The sequence below is a fragment of the Electrophorus electricus genome, chromosome 17 (genome assembly GCF_013358815.1).
Source record: "Electrophorus electricus isolate fEleEle1 chromosome 17, fEleEle1.pri, whole genome shotgun sequence".
NCBI lineage: Eukaryota > Metazoa > Chordata > Actinopteri > Gymnotiformes > Gymnotidae > Electrophorus > Electrophorus electricus.
Window position 1 is genome coordinate 11,613,414 of NC_049551.1, and position 19,238 is coordinate 11,632,651.

The 19,238-nt window shown below is 43.5% G+C and overlaps 1 protein-coding gene across 3 annotated transcripts; it reads right to left on the reverse strand.

Moving 5' to 3' along the window:
* Positions 1-14: 14 nt before the first annotated feature.
* tjp2a (tight junction protein 2a (zona occludens 2)) lies at positions 15-18,663 on the reverse strand. Of its 3 annotated transcripts, XM_035535251.1 has the most exons (24): positions 12,668-12,849; positions 11,739-11,819; positions 10,717-10,770; positions 10,146-10,270; positions 9,947-10,049; positions 8,710-9,496; positions 8,484-8,587; positions 8,084-8,237; positions 7,096-7,207; positions 6,469-6,593; positions 6,203-6,305; positions 5,435-5,585; positions 5,118-5,226; positions 4,685-4,904; positions 4,320-4,504; positions 4,119-4,214; positions 3,911-3,990; positions 3,590-3,800; positions 3,193-3,293; positions 2,893-3,099; positions 1,658-1,753; positions 1,175-1,453; positions 891-973; positions 15-762 (listed from the first exon to the last, which is right to left on the reverse strand). In XM_035535251.1, exons 3-24 carry the CDS (start codon positions 10,759-10,761, stop codon positions 603-605), a joined length of 3,636 nt encoding a protein of 1,211 aa, XP_035391144.1. In that variant the 5' UTR covers positions 10,762-10,770; positions 11,739-11,819; positions 12,668-12,849; the 3' UTR covers positions 15-602. The 3 variants fall into 3 exon arrangements, with proteins under 3 accessions (XP_035391144.1, XP_035391145.1, XP_026862978.2); XM_035535252.1 differs by lacking the exons at positions 11,739-11,819; positions 12,668-12,849 and adding an exon at positions 18,537-18,663; XM_027007177.2 differs by lacking the exon at positions 11,739-11,819.
* Positions 18,664-19,238: the final 575 nt, after the last annotated feature.

A 19,238-nucleotide genomic window follows, 5' to 3' on the forward strand; every position in this document is an offset into this window, starting at 1 on the left:
CAGAAATATTATGGACCTGATATTTTGAATCAAACCAAAATGCAAAGTGATCTAAAAAAATTCACATGCATGTTAAATGAATAACAAAACCACTTTCAAATGTATAAGATGAGGAAGAATAATATTTAAGGCAACTGAACGATATGTTGTGTTTATGGCAGGTTACGCATTCTTACTGTTCACACAGGTGCACAGTTGTCCACTTCTCAGTGTGGATTAGAACCTTATAACAACTATAGATTTTCATTAGTGGGAAAACAAATTTGGATACTACAGATAAATGTATTAATTTTCAGAAGACACAAGGTAAATAGAGGCAGTATACTACTTGAACATATCCATCTTTTCTAAGTATCATATAAAAAACGATAAATATAGAATGAAAAACATGATCTTCAAAGTAGCCCAAACCGTAACTCTCCTGTGCTTAATTTGAATATTGGAACTCTTTTCAGGATGTTATCTGACTTGCTGTTTCATTTGTGTAAGGTATTTTTCCCATGCCAAGATTCAATATAAGGGGACATGGGGCCTTTTGACATCCACGTTTATGACACACGTGGGCGGAGACAAAAAGGACCCCAGTTCCTGGGTGTGGAGTCCTATAGCTCGGTGTCATTGTATTTCTGGGGGTTGTAGTAGCCTCGGCGAGACAGGTCAGCGAGCTGGCGGTGGTCCTGGTCCTCCTCCTCGTTAGCCGCAGCAGCGTAAGAGGAATGACCCTCTGAGAAGGATAGCTTGGCATGTGATTCTGCGCTCGAGCTTCAAAATATAGGAGGGGTTATAATATGAGCACAGTAACAACAATGAACAAATGATAGTGATCCATTCATGTGTAAATATAGTACAAGAAAACTGAACTATATTTCATACACAGACTTTGGCCTCACCCAACAGCCTGCGGTCTGTTCTGATTGGGCTTTGGTTTGACGGGGACGGCATAAATGTCTGGGTGTTTCTGAGAGATTTCCAGCTGGAGATAAAAAAAAAAAAAGAAGGTTGTTTAATAATTGTTTAGATTCACAAGAGACATTCCCCCTACCAAGTGACCCAAAAAATGATTTCAATCATGAACTCATCAAGTAAATGTGCTTGCGATTGATTATACTCCACTGAGAGGGGACAGGAAGCATACGAAAAGGTGCGAGAGTGTGTGTGCGCATGTGTGACTAACCCGTGCGTATTCAGCCTCCTGGAGCTCCAGCATCCTCTGTGTTCGGGCCAGGTGGTCCATCTGTTCAAAGGCCTTCACCTTGCCCAGGAAGGAGCGTTTGGCTGGGTCATCCACATCTGAGGCAGGCTCCAAAGCCGGGCCGGCCCTCCCAAGGAAGCTGGGCTTCTGGGCTACGGGGGGCGGAGGGGGCCTTAAGCTGGCGGAAACCTCACTGCTCACCACGCTGCTGGAGGGAGAGTTGAAGCTCCTTGTGTCACTGCCTCGAGGCTGCGACTTGGCCTGGAATAAAAACATGGAGAAATGGGAGAGAGGTGGAGAGAGGCAGGTGCCTTCCTGTCTATAAAGACTAAACGACATGTAAGGCACACAAAGAAGCATGAAATCAGGAAGGATATGAAGCCGCCTCTTTAGGAACAGGTGCAGTGATCTAACAGACCAATGGAAACGGGAGTGGGAGGGAGTCTTTAAGGACGAAGACCTTACCTTGGGGGGTTCTGGAACGAAGGAGGGAGGTGGGCTGGGGTCCCGCAGTACCTCCCTGCTTCCAGACCGCTTCATACGGGGCACAGGGGCAGGCTTCTGCAAGGAGAGGACAGGATGGAGCAGGGTCAGGGGGCTGTTCTCACCATTGTGTGCACGCATACACGTGCACACACACGCGCATACACATCAGACTGCCTTTTAAAAGTTGCTTTACACTTAAAAAAAAAAAAATGAACAGTGTCTTGCCTTTTTGTGCCTAATCATAGGAAAATTCTTTTCTTTGAGGAACAGCAAGCTAGATTTTATTTATAAGATTGGAAACATTTGGACTTGCAAATGTATTAACAGTCTGTGTTTGTAAGTGTGCACATATTTGACCGCAGTTCTACAAGTGTCCTTTAGAGGGGAGTGTCAGGACTTGGTAACAGTGAGAAATAAGGATCATAATGATTACATATCATTATGAGTGGCATGTATGCATGCTATATACATACCTACACAATCCAGTAAATAGATGCTTTGCATTACTACCATCGTCCAGAGACTTCTTCCATCAGGTTCCCTCATTAAGTAATATCTAATACAGTCCTAGTTAAACAGTACGATTTTGCAGTAGTTCCTTTGCCCATCTTACTAACATGAGCAGGACATGCAGGATCCTCTTATGCAACAGTGGGATTTGGCCATCTTGTTTCAGGTAGGACACTCAGGTGCTTGTCCAGTCTCTCATAATCGCAAGACTGGACTATCCCCCAATGCTTGCTTACAAAGTCAAAGACAGGCGTGCCCCCTCATCCCTGAACACACTCGTCTCAGCATACACCGGAGCTCACGCCCCTCGTGCCTCACGTACACCTCACCTGGAACCATCGCCCCCCCCCCCGGGAAGACCCGCTTGGAGTCTCTTTTCTGTACCAGCACCCAGATGATAGAATGAAATTATAGTACCTGTCTGTACAGAAACGTTCCTTGCTGTCTTCACCTCTTCAAGAAGCACTTAATCCCTAGCCATTTCAAGCCAATCAATAAATCTCTAATTCTAAGATCATGTTTACATATATTAATGAACAAAAACAATGTGTATATATGTCCCTTGTCTGTATTCTTTCTGACAAGTTTCTTGCTTAAAGGGAATCCTTAGACTGACCTAATATACCAATGACTTCATCCATGGAGACAACACTCTTTTCAAGTCACAAGAGCATTTGCTGATCACTGTTCCTGTTCAGGCTCACCTCATCAGGGAGCACCGGCTCAGATGAGCGGCTGGTGCCCGACACCCGTGGCTCATCCACGGCCTCGTCTAGCTCATTGTCTGTGTAAGCCCCTCCCTCGTCATCACTGGTCAGGCGGCTGTCCATGCTCAGGTAGTCGGCGCCCATGGCCGACAGGTAGGACATACGGTCGTCCTGCTGGTCCAGGTCCTCCTCGGAGCCTTCCATCTGAACAGTGGTTTGTCAGCACTTATGTTAGCATTACGAGTCCTAATGACATAGATGCGAACTTTGCTGCGGTGAGCACTCGTTGACCCTTACTTTGCTCTCGCAGACCCACACAGCTCGGCTCTGCTGTGCGTGAATGGTGTCCTTCAGGCTCCCGTACCAGGCGTCATGGCTTGCGTTCAGGTCCACGGTGTCTGCAGTGCAGATTATTAGAGGAAAAAAAAAGGCCCATCAGAGTCCCTGGCTAGGCAACCGTCTCAATCAGCATTTACGCTAGACATATTTAACTTTCAGTGCCTTCAAGCTGTCTATGCAAAGCTCTTCATCTGTTCATCACACTGCAAATTTTTTTTGAAGTGGCTTCGATAGAGCACTAAACGTTGTTTAAACAATGTTCCTTATAATGCACAAATTGTGTCATTAATGAAGTAAAAAAGTTCCACGTAAACTTCCAGATGGAGCTTATGGGACGTGCTTTGGCTGTACTGACCAGTGAAGAGGTGGGAGCAGGTCTTCCTCAGCTTCACGGCCTGCTCGTAGAGCTTGCGAGAGCTGCGGTTGGAGCCGGGCATCAGACGATTTCTCATGGTCTTCACGCCTTGCCTGCTGTCTGGATTCAGGAATACCACGATGGGGTACCACTGGGTATAATTTAATGTGTCCACGGCTTTGGGGGTGATGTCGACCAAAGCATGCTTATCCTGGGAGAGCGAGTGAGCGAAAGAAAGAAAAGGGGTGGGGATGAAATCTAAATTTAGAGAAACAAGACCATTCAAAAGAAGATGGGGTTTGATGGGTGGGCAGAGCTTACTTGTTCAATGATCTGCCGGATAGTGTTTAGTTTCACCACTCCTGAGGACTTCTCTGCACCTGCATCTTTGGGCTCTGTCTCTGTGAACCAAAATAAATAAATAAATAAATAAATAAATAAAAAAAATCAGTATTTCACACCTGCAGCCATAAAAGACCTCTGAACCCATACCAATTCCCTTCACCAAATATCACATCTTCGCACTCACTTGCAATGACAAACTCCTCTGGCAGATCATTTGCTAATTTCTCGTTAGCTGCGTCAGCAATCGGACCAAAAAGAACCACAGGTCTCCTGAACCCAGCTAGTGAGCACAAGAAACATAGGAAGCGTTACAAAAACACCGCACTTGGTTCATGAAACAAAAGTTTTGCTAAAACATAATGTAACCGGCTCGCTTCAGCAGTACCTTCTCGCAGCACCACTCTCTCATAGGCAGGGAAGCGTGTGGTGATGGGCGTGGCTGTGAGGTCCTCTCTGCTCTTCCGGAGGTCCTTCTTCTTGCCTGCCCTTTGACCCCTCAGCCTCCAGAAATCTCCTCTGTCATTGGCTGCTCCCTTCTGTGTGTTCTGCGCGTTGGCTATCTGATCAGCCCTGTTGGTGATGCAGAAAGTGCCCTAGTAAAGCACAGCACCATGGCAACTGGCAGACCAGAGGCTTACGTGAGCAGTAAAGTGGATTCTGGAGCAGCAAGCCAGTTATACAGTAGCTGCATGGGGATGTCAGAATTTTATGCACACTCACGCTCACACTTGTGCACACACTCCTCCTGACCTGCTCTTGCTGGGGATGACACCTTTATCGAGTAGCTGGTTGTCTTTGTCGGTGCGGATGGCTAGCCAGTTGCCCAGTTTGCCGTCATACAGAGTGTCCACTACTTTGAAGACTTCTCCCCTGGAGAAGGTCAGGCCCTGTGGAGATTCTCGCTCATGCTCAAAGTGGGTTCTAATGAAGAAGTTGTCTCCTCGTCCAGACTCCAGAACCTCCTTATACACTGCCACAATCGAGCAAACAACGAGATCATTTTATTTAAAGGTAAATCCCCAAGCTTTGAAACTTGCATTAATAAATATGCACTGTACTGTTATAGTGACTTCAGAAGGTACTGTATGGTAAAACTCATGCAGTTTTCTACATTTGTCTCTAGGTAATAAAGAAACAGTCTGCTAGAACTCTGAGAAGTTCTGGAGAAAGAGGGCAGGTATACCATCAGGTTTGCTCTGTGCCAGGATAGTGACATTTTCTCCTCTAGGAATCTCCAACAAGTACAGCACTGCATCTTCTCTCACCATACATCTAAAGTCCATGTTATTCACCTGCAGGGAGAAATCAGTAAGATATTTGATTGAATTCTATTATATTCTATTGATTTTTTCAGTTTAAACAGGCATCATACTTTATAGAATCTCTGTATGTTGACATTGCTGCGACACCCCTTAACAAAACCAAACTCCCACACACCATATAAAGAACACCGGCACCTCTCTACACATGTTCAATGGCTGCTGGAGGGGTTTCGTGTACCTTCATAATCTGGTCCCCTGTGCGCAGGCCCTCAACCTCAGCAGGGCTGTCCTCCTGAACGCTCGCTATGAAAATGCCCACATCATTGCCCCCTGCCAGCTGAAGGCCCACACTGTCACCCTTCTGGAAGTGCACCATCACTGTGCCAGGCCTGCAGACATGTGCCACAAGTAAACACAAGCTTTGGCTCGAGCTTCAACTGAAGAACAGTGCAGATAGGAAGCCTTATCAAAATATCATCTACCTTCAGAAACTATTATAATCTGTTATTAATTTTTTTTATTAAATCGAGAGAAATCTGTTTAGTCATCGCCAGTTTCAACCCACTACTTGGGTCTCTTTCACCACCTAAAAGCTACCAAACTTGAAGGGTGATGGCTAACATATTTCCTCAGAGATATAATTTCCCCTCATGCTCTACAGCTTACAGGGTGTCACAGGTCATTTGCACATGCAGGGAGGAGAGCTTGTCCATCTAGCATCGCATGGAAACAAAGCCATCTTTCGCACTTACAGACTTCACCAGTTTGGTTTCTTAGACCTGTGGTCTTGGATGACTCTGGCACTGATGGGGTTCATAATTTGCGAGCTCCCAACAACACGGAAGTGTAATTTGAGTCCAATAGCCTGCCTGCACTTCAGTGAACAACAAATTAAAAGGCTAATTAATTAAAACCTAAAAGTGAACCCTTAACCTTAAAGGGAAAAAGGGTGTGTGTGCTATACTAATCCTAAATGTATACAGTGACAAAAGGAACTCCTACAGACCCGTAGACTTCCAGGTCCTCTGGGCTTGGTCGCAGGGGAGTTTTTGGAGGCACTCTGGGTTTTGGTGGAACACTGATTTTAGGGGCAGCACTGACCACTGGAGCTGTTAGCAAAGAGCAATTAACATCTCCAATTTGCAATCCATTCAGCCTTTATATCAAGCCAAGACTTCTGAGACTCCTCTTGGTCTCTCAGACTAGTTTTTTTTTATATTTATTTCAGAACTGTCAATCTCCAAATGCTGAGTCCAACGGCGGTGTTCTTACCTGGAGCTTCCTCAGGGAGAGGTTCGTCCTCCTCCATTGGTGGTGGAGGAGGTAGATCATCTGCAGATGCTAGAAATGGTGTTGGTATGGCACCTTTCTTAGCCAGTCTGTTTGGAGGGTCATCCCTGCAATAAAGCCATCCAAGAATTCACGTCTAACAACTTCTTTCCCCCATTACCAATAACAGGCACTGTTTTGTTTCATAATTATGAATGGACTGTCAAAAGCAAAGTCACATTATATTTTATGTTCTCTAAAGCAGAAATGACATAGAAGTTTACACATTAGCAGTGCTTTCCTATCTTTTAAAGGGTTGTAAGATTTCCTGGCAGCAATTTCCTCTCATCACTCTGTCACTGATCATGACTAACAGGTCACACACAATGACCCTTTTGACCTCTGACCGTCTGTAAGGAACTTATTCAAGGTGCCCCTGTAAATATGATTCTGCTCCTGTCAGACACTTTCAATAAGTGTTTTCATGTAATGAAGGTATAACTTCACGCTTAGCAACTGATCACACTACAATTAATTATATACTGAAAGGTGGCACTACACTTCACAGCAAATCCCTGTCTAATTAGTATTCTTGCTTTAGGCTCTGAAGAGTCCAGTCTGGAAGGTCACCTGGACTTTTCACGAAGCCTCTCATTGGAGGAGTGGGGTGAAGGGTCCGAGTGGTGACCTCGCCGGTCATCCTGAGGAGAATATGACCGGTAGGACTCGATCTCAGAAATATCTGCGGTAAATACACCAAGCCAAAATGTCAGTACAAGCCACAGCAGGGGTGGGGTGCCATGCTACATGAAAGCATCAAAGAAAAAAAGTTTCAACTTGAACTCCTTTTGGATGTCTTCAAGCACAAACCATTTTGTAGACACAAATTAATAGTATATATTTCCAAAGTACAAACTATGGACAGCAGCTAAACATAACATCTTTTAAAGTCTTTCAGTGGTATGTGATGACGACTGGCTTTTAGAAAGTCTTTCAGCGGTATGTGACGAAGGCAAGCTTTGAAGACACTATTTAGCAGCACAGATTGGCATACTGACTGCCTCAAAGTAAATGATTTTAATAAAGTGTAGTTACTTGTGGGAGTTGAGATACAATTACTGCCTCATGTAGTAATGCTTTTTTAATATGATTAAAATGACTTTTTTTTAAAAAAGTCGACAGTTTACAAGGATACTTCACTGTGTGACTGGTCCCCTTCAAACCTGGTTTTTCCATCTGCCACTATGTGCAAGTACAGCAGGAAAAGAACAGACCATTTTGCAGAAATATACTAAAAGAACCCTGCATGAAACATACTATTTAGCTTATGAGAAGTTTACACAGTTTTGCCAAAGCCACAGTATAATCTCTTCTTCTGCTCTCTGGAGTCAGCAAAAAGACAGCAGTATTATTATTAATCATACAGAATGTTATGGAAATTCAGTCAATGAGGTATTAAAATGAATGAAACTTTATACCCTTTTTTAATGTAAATACATTTCAGCAGACTATGACTTCATGCTTATCCATAAGACATGGTGGGAGGGGTCATCAGGAAGACTTAGAAGGCTATACTTCTTAACTAGCACCCAAGTAATTTTTGATTGGCTTGACATACCATCCAGCTCAGAATCACTGTCAGCCATTGGTGGCATGCGAATTAGAACCTTGCGGTGATCTCTCTGCACCACCAGCTGCAGTTTCCCACGAGACTTCTCAATCAATTTCCCGGCATCACTCAAGGACAGGTTCTCCGTGGCTGTACCATTGATCTGAGAGACGGCGGGAGAGAGGGAGTCCTATTTATAAAATCTTATTCCGATGCTGTTTACTAGAATTACTGTTGATTTCATCATCATTCTTTTCTGACTGAATGTCTAGCTTATTTTCTTGCAAAGAAAAATCCTAGAGGAAGCCATCTGGAATACTCTGACATCGCTTTTAACTGAACATGGTGAAATCAGACATCTATGAAGACATGCTCCCCTCAGAATGTCAGTGCAGTTTCTGATACGAACTTTAAGGATGATGTCTCCTTCCTGTAGGCTGCCATCTCTGGACGCCAGTCCTGTGCTGGTCATCTCTTTAATGAAGAGTTGGCTGCCCAAACGCAGGCCATATTCTGGGAGGAGGCAGGGTGAAGAGTGTGGATTTAACATGACATTTCACTGTGAAAGTGCTTTGATTTCTGAACTAAACAGAGCAGCCTGGGTGTATGATGTGTGTGATGGGACCCCCACGTACCCTCGTTGGGTCTGTTCTTCTGAAGCATGACACTGATCGGTTTCTCCAGGGCCTCCGTCCTCTGCGGTGGCACTGGTGAGGGCGAGCGCTCCAGGCGGTCTCGGCTGCCGCTCCTCTTTGCCATCTCATCAAACCTCTTTGGTTCTGGGATGCGACGGGAAGGCTCAGGGCTGTGTGTCCGGTCCAGGGTGTAGTCACTACGGTAACGGCGGTCTGGGCTAAGATCTCGGTTAGAGCGATAGCTCTGGTCTGGGCTGTAGTCCCGGTCCAGGGTGTATTCGCTACGATAGCGGCGGTCGGGGCTGCGGCGACGTGGCTTAGGGCTATGCTCCCGGTCTAACAGTCGCCCACGGCTACCATCCCGTCTGTACTGGCGGTCGGGGCTCTGCTCCCGCTCTAGTTGTCGCCCACGGCTACCATCCCGCCGGTGCTGACGTTCGGGGCTCTGCTCCCGCTCTAGCTGTCGCCCCCGGCTACCATCCCGCCGGTACTGAAACTCGGGACTCTGCTCCCGCTCCAGTTGTCGGCCCCGACTGCCATCCCTCCTGTGCTGTCGCTCAGGGCTGATGCCCCGCTCCAGGGTCCGTGGGCGGCCACGCTCATAGCTATACTCTGAGTCCGGATAGCCTCGCTCTGAGCTAGTGTCATAGTCCATACGCCCGCTGTACATGCTGCCACGGTCCTGGTCATAGTCGTCACCGTAGTCGGGGTTACTGAAGACACGGGCGTCTGGGGAGGGTGCATGCTTTGCTAGGCTGATGGGAATCCTCCGTGGTCTCTTTACTAACTGCAGAAGGCAGGCAAGAAGGAGAAACCATCACAAAAGCACATTTTAAATTCCCAGCATTTTTTACTTTTAATACCGCTTCACAATCATAACATAAATCATAACCAGGTACAGTACAAGAATGTGATCTTGTAAAAAAGACATTTTACTCATGAAAAGAAAATTTAAGTACACAATAAAAGAATAAAGATTTTTCTTGAAATGTTTTGTCCTTGTTTGGAATAATTTTGTTTGGAATAATATTTTTTATTTGGTGAATGACCTAACAAATGGGGGTTTTCAAAGGGGCATGAAACACCAACCAATTTCAGGTTCAAAGGGGTCTTATAAAGCCACAAGAATAAAAATGTATGGGAGTATTTTTTACAATATTTTATCGGAAACCACGATGGATTTTCTTTTTGTGAAATATTTTACTTAAAACACATTTTTAAAAAATGTCCTACTCACTATTTTTGCGACTTTGCCACACTTTCGAAGAGTCTGTACAGCAAATGAGTGAGGCACACTCTCCATGGGCCAGGTGTTGACCTGGATCACTCGGTCGTTCTCGCTGAGCCCAAAAGAAACAGAACCAGTGTGAATGTGCAGTGACGGCAATCCACATGAAAGAGATCGCAACATTCCTGAATGCTGATGCAGTTCTTACAACAGTAGCCCATCTGCAGGCCCTCTCTGAAGCACATCGGAGACGATGATGGATGTTTCTCCGGTCTCTTCATTCGGATTGTCTTTCCCACCTGATACAGCTATTCCAAACCCCATTTTGGAGTCCTACATTGAGAAAATATGGTGTAATTCAGATTTACACCATATAAGCCATATATAAACATGCATAGCTGTGCATGCAACCTATTGCACTAGCCCTGTCTATCCAGATGGCTGAGAGAGCGAGCTAGTGTGCATGCACTACGGTGAGACCGTAATGGAATGAACAGGTTGTTGATTGGGTGAGGCTAAAGGGTCAGGACTGTTTAGAACGAGGGCTTTAGATGGGGGCGGGGGCCACGTTTGATTCTGCATTTCTTTGGATATGTTTTGTAAAAGTGCCAGTGAGTTATTAATAAAGCAATGTGCTATAGCTAGATCAACAGGCAGATGCAGTGATGGGCAGAGAGACAGCTAAGATGATTACAGTGGAACTGAACACCAGGTTAGATGCACTGGAGATTTCGATATTGCACTGCACCAAATGGTGTGGGGGAGAAATGCCGACTCACCCGCTGCAGAGTCACTGCGTATTGTTCCCACACCAGCTCCTCCATAACTGTGCTCTGAAGAACAAGGAAACTTACTATGAGGAAGTGATGGATTGCGCAAGATTTCACAGCTGCCGTTAAACCTCACCATGAAGCCATAAATGTTCGTGTGGAGAAAAGAAGCAGTGAGGTATGAGGGAAAACTGGTACTGTGCATTACCTGCTGAGTCAGAGGGTATAAAGACAATCACATGCGTATATACATCAAGAAGTTAAGCTCTCCCTCAGCTTGCTTACATAGTAACAAGCACACACGCATGCACACTTACAAAATGATTATGTATTGTTTTTTATCTTCTTGGCCCACTTTCTGAAATGCAATACATTATTTTCCTAAATAAACCTTATCCGACAATCCAGCACACACTACTACACTAACAATTTTGTATTTCCCATTATTGAGATGCAAGGAGTGTTTGCCAGCAATTCTTGTTTACAAGTCACACATCATGCAGTGTTTTGCAAAACCATCCAAGTGTGACCATCCATGTCACACTGAAAACTCCTACAGACAACACCCTACAAGTTATGCCTGTCTAAGTACATACAAATGCCAGGTGTTGCAGGTTGGTTCTATGCCAGTTATGTATGCAAACAATAACTGATCTATCATTTAATACTTTATCACACCAGCCAGCAAGTGGCCTGTCCACAGTATCTCTGTATCAAAACTCCACTACCCCTAAAAAAGGACTCAGAGGGCAGCATGTCTGATCTCGACTTGCTCCATTACCCTCGTAAGTGCAGTAAGGATTATCACAAGAGGTCACTGTGCTGTCACCATGCATAACACGGCTCTCCAGTATTGATACTCAGATCCCTCTGCTGGGCATGTTTATGGTTCATAACAACATCTCTGTGAGCAATAATCAAGCTGAAAAACCTTAAAACATGAAGCTTAAATAGTTGTGCTGGGAAGATATTTGGCTCCCTTTTGTGTGGTGTCATCATCAACTAGAGTTTTAAAAAAAACACCAACACACCTCCCAGAAGATGGAGCAGGCGGCGTGACTCCTGGGTATTTAGCAAGAATGCAGATCCAGCTGGCCTTCATGTAAAGGTAGCTTAAGGAAAACAAATAGCGAGACAGTAATATGCTTTACAGAAAGGATTTTCCATTAAAAGGTGTGGAAAGCAGAATTTTGAAATGCATTAACACACTGAAATAAACAGTCAGCCACAGTGAAACTGCAATAATGGATATACAATGCAGGTGCACAATACAAGGACAATTCAGAAAAGGCTTTGTGGACTGTACAACTAAACAAAACATTATATTGCCAGCAGGACACATTATCTCCTGACAATGAAAAAGACAAACGATTCAAAAGCTGCAGTACATTCTGCCCTCTATCGGCGATTAACTTCAGCGCTAGGGACGATTCTCTAACAGTGATTTTTGTAAGTCTCTTACAGCGTCTGCTAAATGCCGTAAATGCAATATAAATGTAACAAACGCCACGATTCCTTTTTTTCCTCGAAAATTTCCTACATTGGAAAATTCCTATAAATGATCAGGGGTTGTTCCCTTACGCAGAGCAGCATTAACTTTACCTAGCACGCCACTCGTATTCTTTATTTCATGTCAGACACCCACGTGACAAATCGATATGCACAAAGTAACTTCGGGTCTAAAATTAGCGTCCTTGTCCTTTAAGGTGTTCACGGCGCCAGTCTTGGGAAAATGCATTTCTCGGTTACATTTGTTGCATCTACCGCGCTGGTCTGAGCCAGCAGCAGGTGGACGAACCGTCATCGTCGCACGTGTTACCGCAAACTTGCAGCGGCGCGGTCTAGCCCACCCACTACACGGCTTGGCTTCTCTAGCCTCGCAGCCCACGTCCCGGTTATGTCGCAACATTTTAAGGTCTTTTACACACGTTGCTGATTAATTCGTTTCAACAATACTCACAGAGCTGCATTCCTCTACGTTTTTATTCAGAAAGGCCAGTCTGTCCACAAGCACGGGCATAATACCAGATGTACGGGTATATATAATTGTAAACAATAACGATTGCAAAAATATATAAAAACTTCAAAGTAACATTTATTAAACTCTTTATTAACACGTGGCTAATTTGTTCCAGCGAAATACCTGATAACACTACCAGTAACTAAACTTTGAACAGCTATTGTTTGACTACTGTAGCCTAATTCCCGAGTGCACCAAAGAAATATTCGGGGGGAACTCTCATTATTTTTCCCTTTAAATTATGTATTAATATATTCTTTCGGCTAGTTCAGACTAACCCGGGATAAAATAACTTGGTATATGATTAATATATGACTGCATTTACGACGAAACGTTTACACATACTACAGTATTCAGCAAAGTGGACTGTTCCAAAATTTCCGGCTCTACAATGGCCAAACAGCCGATAAGATCCAGAAGTGAAATTATCCGAGTACAGGGTGGAAGGGTACAGTGGACCCCAGCAGACAGCGCAGTGGAGCCAGACGTATAGAAACGCAACATCCAAAATGAAATGTGCTCTTCACGTCAGAATGTTAAACACAGCGAGCTTTTCCTGGGTGATACGCCTCGAAAAGAGTTTTTAAGCCACAAAAACAGGGACATAAGAAGTCTAAGAAAACACCCTTTCCCTTTGAATTTCTTACATAACAGGCGGGCACATGCTTGGTAAATAAATCTGTTTTAATAAATACACTGGCGAAGGGCAGCAAAAACAGGAAAAAACAAGCATGAACCTGACTTTTGTTTATTGTTGTTTTTATAAGGACAGCCAAAAGAGTAGGGCCCATAACCTAGTAACTATAATCACTATAAATCTATCTCCAGTGCTCTGAAAGACTATCACTGGACAGACCATACAGAGAGAGAGTAGTATGCAAGCCTTCTTAGCACAAAACGCTAATATTGTACAATGCAGCTCCATCTTTTTTCACAGATGCCATAACAAAAACAGAAACACGGGGCACACAAGGCAAGCATGGTAAACATGCGATACAGGGACATGTCACTTTGCTCATCTAACTTTTTTGATCACTTTCTTGGCCCTACTCTTCCTCGCTCCCCCAGATGGCCCTCCAGAGCTTATGCCCCACAGGCTGCACCTCCCTGTCCATTGGGGGTGAGATCCCCATGCCTGCCTGCCCGATGGTGAAGAACTTACATTTCATTTTTGGATTTCCTGCTCACCCTCACATGCACTGCACCCACTCGGTTGTGCTTCATCCCTCTCCTGACTAAAAAGGTGCGTCACACACTACATTACACCACATTAACCACAATCCGCTAATACGCACCAGCCTGCGCACCCTGCATGTGACAATCCCCTGTTTCCAGTGCTATCCTGTGCAAAATGGTATCAGTGTCTCCTCTGGTTGGCACGCTTGTTCGCTCTCTAGAGCCCATTCTACTCATGCACATTTTACTCTCTTCAGGAATGAGAGAATGATAAACACAGGCACCACACTGTGCATGCTGATAGCATCACCCTTACATATTTCTCTGGATCTCTGCTCGAATATTATGTAGTGGTGGTTCTCCTGCATGGGGTATGATTGTGACAGTGAATCTTTACAGACCTGTGTTGCGCAAGACCCCACGGTAGACACACACACGGGTAAACGGAAGGGACGCGACAGGCCCAAATCAACACACACCTACTGAGTGCCACTAGTGCCACTTCTTTTACACCCTGTTATGTTAACAAAGCCATTGGATTTTGAACAAAGCTCTGGAGATGTTGTGATATGACTGGTGAGAGAATATCTCTTCAGCAAACAAAGTAGTTAAAAAAGAGGGTGCTTGCAAAACGTGGTTACCTATGGTTCCAAGTTAAATACAGAACTGACTTTATGACCATATTATTAAAGCCCTACATGGTTTCAAGTCCTGTCAGACCTCCTCTGATACAATTCCACTTCCAGGGCATTAAAATCCTCTAATCAATCAGTCATTCCAAGGTCTTGGATAGACTTCAAAGGGACTGGGGTTTTCTGTTGTAGCCCCAAGACTATGGAACAGTTTACCCTGTGCTACAAAAGGATCTACACTAGACATTTTTAAATCTTTAACATTTAGTCACTGCGTTTTTGTCATGTTGTGCTGTTCTGGTACCCGAGGCTTGTTTGTTGTCTTTTGTCTATTGTTTAATTCAATGTTTGTCTGTATTTGATTTCATTCTGAGGAAAGACAGGAAAACTTCTAAGTCAGCAACTACAGTCTAAATCTGAGTCAATATATACATGACCTGACTAACACCACAGGTGTCCTGTTCATGCAGGGGAAGATTTACACTGAAAATAGTGCAGCTATAATTGCATCAAAAGTTGCACGTTTGATCTTTCTTCCACAGACCTTACATATACATTTACATCTGTGTGTGAGCCTACTTAACTTGGAGATTGTATAGCCTATTAGTATATTAGCACCATAGTGCGGTAAGAAAATTTTCAATCTCCTCAAAAACCAAAACACAGGAACAACTAAGGCGGCGGGAAACACTACTTCCTGGAGCCCAGATGTCTGCTGCTGCTGCTAGAAATCCAAGGCAGAGTTGCAGGAAACACATGACTTCTTCCAGTTTGCCTGCAGGTGGTGTTGGGTTGGAACAAAACTTTCAGACATCAGTCTCACAGATTTGGCTATTTGGTTAGGCTGTGGCAGCGAACAATTGCACACTACTCATGTGCTAGATATGCACATTATATCATTTCTTAAATAATTATCCCCATACTAGCTTTTGCACTGGACAGACAGCTCTAATATGCAAATAAGCCCTGTAATAAATTAAGAATTTTTAGTGTTTGCTGTGCACATCCTGAGAAATCTCAGACATTCCAGATATTGATTGGTGCAGTCACAGCCTCCCCATGAGGCAGCAGCTATTAATAGCTTTGGTCACAATAACGTAAAGCAATCTTTATTCATGTCACATCAAGGGTTTTTAACTGCAAGTGAAATATAGTTGCAACTCTAGTATTTTGTGTCCATCATGCAGCCTCCGTGTCCTCCAGACTGAGAACCTCAAACCACATATGGTCAACACCTTTAGACACTTCTTGTTTCTCGCCATATCTCTCCTTTATGAAGTTACATCTGAGTTTTATCCTAAAGACAGAGGCCATTCCATTTTTAAAACATTTTTAAAGACCTAATTAATATGCAAATTAATGTCAGCAGCATTGTACTTGATCTGTCCAGTGCAACTTTCTGAAAAGTGCTCATTCCAAATAATGGATGTTAACTATTTCAGTGCACATACATTCATGCAAAGGAATATGGGCTTTACTTGCTGCTGCCGCCAACATGCTGAACGTTGACTTCCCACATAGATGTTTGAAACCCAGCACTGAGGGTGTACTGTGTTTGAACTATCACATAATGGGGAGTTCCCTTTTTGATACAAAACTGACAGATAGTCAATTCTAACTGTAGCTGATGGGACCCAGAGTGAGAATTAAACAAATAAGCATTCATAACAGTGTATTGATACATATAGCGCTTGTCTGAAAAGGTTGCCTGGTCTTAAGCAGCGTCTTTCTCAGCCTGAACTGGAATGAGCCCGAGGAGTGGACCCACAAACAAACAAACAAAAAACTTCAAGTGTAAAAATGCCCTTACACAGGTACACAAGGGTTTTTTCAGGAGCGCTTGCTCTGCGAGTTCGGTATGTTTGGTCAAATGTGAAAGGGGTGTTCGAGTCCCGGAACGGTACAGAGGTCCTAATGAAATCAGTGGTCTAGAGTTCGCTCTGATCCGCTGCAAAGTTGGAAGCTATCTGCTCCAGAATCCACGTGCGGGGATGCCTGATTGGTTTGTTTTGTAACGACTGCTTCAACTTATTGTGTCCTTTTCAGAAGTCATGATGGCGGGGAAATAACTGCAGTGTACATCATGGAGGCTAGTAATATAATAGTTATTACTATTATGCACCAGTGTAGCTCTAATAAAGGGACATGGAACATGTATGTAGCGTGATTCGAGTGCGAACACTGAGAACATCGTGAAAAATGTATGTCGCGTGATGGCCTGCATGGATAAAAACTCTCTTACAAGAACGGCTCCCCTTTTGCATGTGCACCTGGTCCGTGAAATGCTCTGTTCTTAGCTGCTTTAATGTTTTTTTTATCGATGGAAATATTAAAAAGCAGTAAATGGATGAACCCAATGGCTAACATTTTGCAAACATGCGCCCAAAAAAGTGACTTATGGAACTGTGCAATCGATCCAAGATGCAAGTTCCTGTGTGACAAAGTGGGGAAAGAACAATTTATTACTAGAATATGTATTATTATTTTGGCTTCACACAAGTGTAAGTGCATATGTTAACAGCGATGTGCATTACCATCCTGATACGTACATAGGGTCTTTCATGAAATGCCGGCATTGGCGTCCACCACATGCAGCGTTAATGCAGGATCACAGCATATGGTACACAGTGCTCATATGTAATATTTCCTGTCAGACACTTACTCAGCATAAAAATCACAGGCTATTCTATTTCACGGCTCCCAGGCAGTACTGAAAAATCGCAAAATCCAATAAAACAATGCAAACAGCTTGACGAATTAAACATTAGGAGTGAACTAAATATTAGCTGATATAATAGGTCAAATCCATATGAAACTGCTGGCACTGAGAAGGCTTTAACAGTGTCACTGGGGCTGGTTACAGCCTAAGTCGTTGGGAAGGTCATCATGAATTTTACAAGCTGTCCGTGCCATAGTGTTTAAAGAGCTTGGAGGGGTGAGGCTAGGACGCCAGACCTCACTTTCCAGCCTTCTGGAAGTGTCGCGAGCTTAATTCCACGAAACACTGACGAAGGGAGGTGCCTACCTGATGACCCCCTGAGAAGAGCAGGGCCCCATGTGAAGATCTAATGGAGCCCTTAATTGCATAAACTATTATACATCTTATCCTGTGTATATGTTTAATATATCGCTGGACGAGGGCTGTGATCAAGTTTTACCAACTTTTGATCTGAAATAGCACTTTAGAATCCGAATGTCCAAACACTCTAGAGCGACAGAGAGATACACGAAGAGATTACTGAGAGATCAAATTGAATGAATTGTAAGTTACATAATCAGTAAAGTAGCCCGATTTTCTAAAAGACCAAAGATGCCAAAGCATGCTTAATACAACGCTGTAATAACTGACACGTTTCCAAATGTCAAACTGTAAAACATACAACATAGTTCCCCACAGTGGGTAATTGTACACTTTTGAAAATAGGAAATTGTGCATGTTAGTTTTCAATAATTACTTTGAATGTAGGCCAATTTAACTAATCAGTTAAATCTGACAAAACTACTTCGTTCAGTGCAATAGCTCACGTGTCTTCATACTCTGCTCCAGTTATGTCGGAGTGGTTTGGCTATCAACTTTCGGGCACTAAAAGTGATTATGGATCCGTGTTCCAGAACCTTTTACGCATTTATGCACTAACGGACGTTTCATACGTTTTAAAGTTAGTGTTAAAGGAATATTTACACGACCGTGCTTCCTCTTACAACGTCGTATTTCTAACATTCTTCGCATAGCTTTCCCAAGTTGTACCATTGTCAGTGCAGCTTTAGGTGGTACACCAATTTACTTTCGTTAGAAAACCCAGTAACCTATAGCCTAGTCACATAGCCGAAAAGTAAACAACAACCTCTCCCTATAGTAAATTTAACCATCGAGATAAAACAAGTACAGCCTACAAGCTTTACACAATAGTTACCAAGAACAATGGTCAATCGAAGCCCTACCGAAAATTCAGGAAAAGTGCCCGTAAAAGCAAAACCAGGTAATAAAAAACCTAACGTACCTTGACGTCTTTTATAAGTCCTGTAGTTGATCTATATATTATGTAAAGTATGAAATGTGGCCGAAGCGATTAAACGATTCGAATTTTTACACACTCTCAGGTTTCCTGACTCTTCCAGGTATGGGCGTGTCTTGACACCGCAGGTGAGTGGACGACGAATTCTCTTCTATACGTAACCAACCACGTGACCACACTTTCAGGTTAGTCTCGTGTGTATAAACAAACGTGAAGTTTCGACAGACAGATAAGCTTAAATCAAAAACACAATTTCAAACATTGTACACCCACAACCATGTAAAATTTGAGACGCGACTGAAACAGAATCCACCTTAAAGATATCATTTGTTGTCTTTTGTTTTGAGGCTTTTACAATTCAAATGTCTGGGCTATTTTAACAGTAAAGTCACAGACCACTGAGTGCGTTAGAAGACCCTTTTGTACAATACTTCGTTACTTCCTGTAATTCCCATTCTCGGCATGTTAAATATCCCAATACAATCACGCCTCCTAGTGGAGAGACTTTTGAAAAAAACATAGACTAAATTTGCCAATAATACAATTTCCAATTCTGGGGTTCTTCTGCTCTGCAATTTTCACTCGTTTTCAAATGCTAAGCTATGCATGTTGCTGGGTTTCCAAAACAGAGAGAATGGAGCACTCATAAGTAATCACGCCCCACCCATAGCTAAAATGGTCAATGTT